This window comes from Electrona antarctica (genome assembly GCF_951216825.1).
Source record: "Electrona antarctica genome assembly, chromosome: 10".
Lineage (NCBI taxonomy): Eukaryota > Metazoa > Chordata > Actinopteri > Myctophiformes > Myctophidae > Electrona > Electrona antarctica.
The window spans coordinates 1,529,077-1,535,076 of NC_136791.1; the positions used below are offsets into that span (position 1 = coordinate 1,529,077).

General features: G+C 41.9%; 1 protein-coding gene across 1 annotated transcript in view; it reads right to left on the reverse strand.

Moving 5' to 3' along the window:
* Positions 1 to 5,033, reverse strand: part of LOC306931193 (centrosomal protein of 152 kDa-like) — an 88,674-nt gene extending 83,641 nt beyond the window's left edge. Inside the window, exons 1-2 of the mRNA XM_079512432.1 lie at positions 4,841 to 5,033; positions 516 to 608 (exon numbers count right to left, since the gene is read on the reverse strand). Coding sequence (XP_079368558.1) covers positions 516 to 602 — 87 coding nt within the window. The 5' untranslated portion in view covers positions 603 to 608; positions 4,841 to 5,033. The remainder of the gene's footprint in view (positions 1 to 515; positions 609 to 4,840) is intronic.
* Positions 5,034 to 6,000: the final 967 nt, after the last annotated feature.

Below are 6,000 nucleotides of genomic sequence, written 5' to 3' on the forward strand. Positions count from 1 at the left end.
CCGCATTTTCACGATTTTTCAAAAATAGCAGACTTGCAAGCTCGTAGCGCGGCACTCGGTGGCGCGCTATGAGCTTGTAGATCTGCTATTTTTCAATAGCTAAAGTATAACATAATGTTTAAAACACCAAAAGGGGTTCCCGCCCAAACTGGCTTAAACCAGTGATTCTTACACATTTCCATGTCCAGAAGGACCCCCACATTAATTTGTCCAAGACCCTACATCTATAAACTTCAGGAATGTGTTTCAAGGACCCTCCATACCAGATTTGTGGAAATGTTTAAAAAATATTCCACATTTGTCACCGTCATATAGAATCCATCCATCCACGTTCCGTCATATAAGCTTTATTATTGATATCAAACCGGATCGCTGATTTCTATTGTTTTGTTTGGCCTTTCCTTCTTCAGCGATCCTAGGCCGGTTTCGCGCAGGAGGGATCCCGGACCCCCTGAATTAGTGCTGTGTGTGTGTGTGTGTGTGTGTGTGTGTGTGTGTGTGTGTGTGTGTTTAACCTCTTGCTGTCTCTCGTAGTCTGCTTCATCGTCGTCTTCCTCTTCATGTTGTGTCTGAAGTGCAGCAGCATCAAAATCCATCGACATGATTCACTGAAACATAATAATAATAATAATTCACTGGAACATAATGAATATTAATACTATGAATAATAATGACTCACTGGAAACATAATATTAATATTCATAATAATAATTATAATAATAATAATGACGCACTCATTATTATTAACACTAGATAATTGTTTAATGGGTTGAATCTAGAGTTGCAAACAACACCAGCCATTGACAGCCCACACATCCAAACAGAAAAGTCCTATAATCTGATTGTATTAAACAACGTTAAACCAGTGGCGTTTCCAGGAATTACATTTCGGGCAGGCAAGATGTGTTAATTGTCGTCCACCCGCGCACAATCAGTAGCACTATAGGTTTTCAAAGAGATATACCTGCCAGACAGTAGGATACACAGAGATATACCTGCCAGACAGTAGGATACACAGAGATATACCTGCCAGACAGTAGGATACACAGAGATATACCTGCCAGACAGTAGGATACAGAGATATACCTGCCAGACAGTAGGATACAAAGAGATATACCTGCCAGACAGTAGGATACAAAGAGATATACCTGCCAGACAGTAGGATACAGAGAGATATACCTGCCAGACAGTAGGATACAAAGAGATATACCTGCCAGACAGTAGGATACAAAGAGATATACCTGCCAGACAGTAGGATACACAGAGATATACCTGCCAGACAGTAGGATACACAGAGATATACCTGCCAGACAGTAGGATACACAGAGATATACCTGCCAGACAGTAGGATACAGAGATATACCTGCCAGACAGTAGGATACAGAGATATACCTGCCAGACAGTAGGATACAAAGAGATATACCTGCCAGACAGTAGGATACAAAGAGATATACCTGCCAGACAGTAGGATACAGAGAGATATACCTGCCAGACAGTAGGATACAAAGAGATATACCTGCCAGACAGTAGGATACAAAGAGATATACCTGCCAGACAGTAGGATACAAAGATATACCTGCCAGACAGTAGGATACAAAGATATACCTGCCAGACAGTAGGATACAGAGATATACCTGCCAGACAGTAGGATACAGAGATATACCTGCCAGACAGTAGGATACAGAGATATACCTGCCAGACAGTAGGACACAGAGATATACCTGCCAGACAGTAGGATACAGAGATATACCTGCCAGACAGTAGGATACAGAGATATACCTGCCAGACAGTAGGATACAGAGATATACCTGCCAGACAGTAGGATACAAAGAGATATACCTGCCAGACAGTAGGATACAGAGATATACCTGCCAGACAGTAGGATACAGAGATATACCTGCCAGACAGTAGGATACAAAGAGATATACCTGCCAGACAGTAGGATACAGAGATATACCTGCCAGACAGTAGGACACAGAGATATACCTGCCAGACAGTAGGATACAGAGATATACCTGCCAGACAGTAGGATACAGAGATATACCTGCCAGACAGTAGGATACAGAGATATACCTGCCAGACAGTAGGATACAGAGATATACCTGCCAGACAGTAGGATACAGAGATATACCTGCCAGACAGTAGGACACAGAGATATACCTGCCAGACAGTAGGATACAAAGGATGAAAGGCCTGCATTTGCATTCGAATGGGCGATTGAGGGTCGCGCCCTATACGCGCAACGGCCAATCCGCTGTCCACTAATAGTTCTCAGGTCTTGTTTTTGTCCTCAGTGTATGGATTTTGGCCAGGCAGAAAATGGATTTGGACAGGTGGACGCCTGTCCTCGCCTTAAACTCACCACCAACATTGCAGCTTTACGGAAAGCATGAATTATCCTCTATCTGCAAAGTGTTTGTTTCATAAAAAGCCACCGTATGTTATGAGGTACTGTCAAGAAAGTCCTTGGATGTATGAGCTGTCAACGGTTGGTGTCGCAACTCCAAGATTCAATTCAACATAATATAGTGCTGCAAAATTGCAACACGTCACTAATATTACTAATACATAAATAAACCAACACTTATACTACATAGTAGTTTGGTGTCGCTTCTTGTCCCAAAAGAACAATTCCACAAGTTAGCAACGTGTCGCAGCTTACAGATCTATTATAGATCTATAATATTATCCACCAGCGAATCTACAACAGAGTACAGAATAGATAATGTACTGAATACTGTTCCCAGTACGGTACTAGGAAAACCAATTTGGACCCTGTCCCACATTGTGACTAGCAGGCAGCTGCTGTTCAAATGACCCAATAGTAAGCGAATAGTTGGCTTTACGCTGTTGTAAAGCGCTCTCGTTGTCTCTTTTCCTGCACGCTGTGTTTTTAGGACTGTTAAAATAACATGAGAAATATACCCTAGGCTATAGTAGCAAGTCAGCCATACCACCCATGACCAAAATGATAATTTTAAAAGAAAATCTGAGACGATTTTATTCTTGAGTGGTGTAAACCACTCCTACAACTGGCTTTTTTGTGCAGAAAAAATGAGCATGGTTGCTATGTTCAAAATAATTTCTGACGTAATTAAATCACACCCGGGTGAACTGGATGACCGTAGCAACCATGCTCATTTTTTCTGCACAAAAAAAGCCAGTTGTGAAATCACATCCGGGTGTGGTTTCATTAAGTCAGATCAGAGCTGATCAGGCTATATAATACCTTACCTTATTGTGTGATTTCATTACGTCAGACATTACGTCAGACCACAGCTGATCATGCTATATAAAACCTTACACCACTCAGTTCACACGGGTGTGATTTTTTGAATAATGGGATGAATCTAGAGTTGTAATACCCTCCATTGACAGCCCATACACCCAAACATAAAAGTCCTATATTGATTGATTGAAGTATTTATTAATATTATTGGAGAATTACAGTACATTTCAAGCACAACTCAATACAAAGACTGTTAACTGTGGACGACACCATAAAGCATTACACTCGTTTACAATAGGGCCCACCCTATTCAATTCATCAGAACATTTAGAGACGTACAAATATACACTTATATATAATCAAAAACAGGAAAATCATCATAAAAGGACGTAAACTGGGAAAAAACATAAACAGTGAGGGGAAAAGAGGTGGGTGGGGGATTCCGATTTTACGGGGGGCAGTTTTGAATTGTGTAGGTGCCCTTTGAGAGTGGTTTTGAAGGAGTCAAGGGATCCGCATGTCTTAATGACTGTTGGTAGGGCACCACATTTCGGTGGCATAGGAGCGAAACTAATTTAGTCCCTTTTCTTTTTTTTTACCTTTATTTAACCAGTAAAATCACATTGAGACCAAAGTCTCTTGTCCCTTGAATTTAGGCCCAGGCCTGTCCTCGCCTTATTGTAGATATGCTACTGCCTCCACCATCTGGTCTCTCCCCTCCAGGTAGGATTGCATCAAGCTCACTGATGTGCTATCAAAACCAATTGCTTTTAGCTTGTTAACCAGTATGGAGTGGATCACGGTGTCAAAAGCCTTTTGGAGGTCCAGCATGACCATGCCGCAGTATTTGCCAGCATCCACCTCTTGTTTGATGTGGTCACTCAAATAGAGGAGGCATGTATCAGTGGAGTGGGATGTTCTGAAGCCGGAATGGAATTCGTACACATTTGTTTGTGGCAAGATACTTTTCAACCTGTTCATAGACTATTTTTTGCATCACTTTCGAGATGGAGCTAAGAATAGAAATAGGGTGGTAGTTGCCTGGGTCTAATTTGCTCCCTTTCTTGTGCAGGGGGGTTACTTACGTTGGTCAGTTTTGTCGCAACTTACAGATCTATTATTGATCTATTTATAGATCTAACCTAGCTCTGGTCCATAGCCTTACTGCTTCATAGAAGCAGTAAGGCTATGGACCAGAGATAGATCTAACCCTGCCTTACCATCCCCCCAACCACCCACCCCTTTTTCCCCTCACTGTATATGTTTATTTTCCCTTTTTACCTCCCTTATGATGAATTCCTGTTCTGTTCTTTGACTATATATAAGTGTCTATTTGTACGTCTCTAAATGTGTAGTGTAAGTGTAATGCTTAATTGGGCCGTCCACTCACAGTTAACAGTCTTTGTATTGAGTTTGTGCTTGAAATGTACTGTAATTCTGCAAACTGTTAATACATATTTCAATCAATCAATCAATCAAAAACCTTGGGTAGTAAGTAATAAGTCGTCCCACTGAAAGAGATACGTCAGTAGTGGAAACAATCAAAGTACAGATAATGTACTGAATAATAATAATGTTCCTACCCGAACAACACATACCCTTCAAACTCACCTCCCTTTGAAGAGAAAGTTGTTTAAAAATCCGTTATGAGATGTTTATAAACCAAGAAACGTGTCGGACAGCCGTTGAATGTAAATAATACATTCGTTAATTGCGTTACGTTGTTTATAAACCAACAGACATGTCGTTAAATGTAAATAATAAACGCTGTTGTCGTTAAACTTGGTGTTAGCTACATGCTAACGCTGGCTTCTAACACAGAAACAAACACTGACACATTGAAAGCTCGCGCGCATCAACAGCGCCAAAGACCGATCCCATCGCCCGGCCGTAACGGCCGTCCAATCACGTAGCTCGGTGACCCGAGGGATCCCATGTCCCGAGCGGGGGACGCTCTGCTGCGCTTGTGATTGGCTCCCCAGTAACTATAGCGGCCTACGAGCCAATAGGCTGGCAGCAAGTCGCTGTGCACGTTGCTGACATCCGGTCTGGGGCCTGGACCGGTTACGGAAACGGTTCTTGCATTATAAGTGTATTGATTGATTGATTGATTGATTGATTGATTGATTGATTGATTGATTGATTGAAATATCTTCTCACTTGTGCTTAGTGCTTACATTACATCCATTTCAAGCGCAACAACTCAATACAAAGACTGTTAACTGTGAGTGGACGACCCAATAAAGCATTACACTTGTTTACAAGAAGGTCCACCTTGTTCAATTCATCAAAACATTTAGAGACCTACAAATAGACACTTCTATATAGACAAAGAACAAAACAGGAATTAATCATAAAGGAGGTAAAAAGGGAAAAGAAACACATAGGCCTACAGTGAGGGGAAAAAGGGGTGGGGGAGGGGGGGGATTCCGATTTTACGGGGGCCAGTTTCGAATTGCAGCCGTCCGTAGGTGCCCTTTGAGAGCGGTTTTGAAGGAGTCAAGAGATTTGCATGTCTTAATGACTGTTGGTAGGGCGTTCCACATTTTGGTGGCATAGGAGCGAAAATAATTGAATCCCTTGTTTGAGCCGAATCTGGGTTGTACATGGTTTGTTGCACTCCCTCTGGTGTTGTGGGTGTGGACTTCGTTAACATTAACGAAGTATTTAGATAGGTAGGCCTACATGGGTATCTTGGTGGTGTATCGAATCTTGTGGACCAGACCCATTGCAAGATGCTGTACTCTCTCGTCGACCCTAAGCCATTCCAG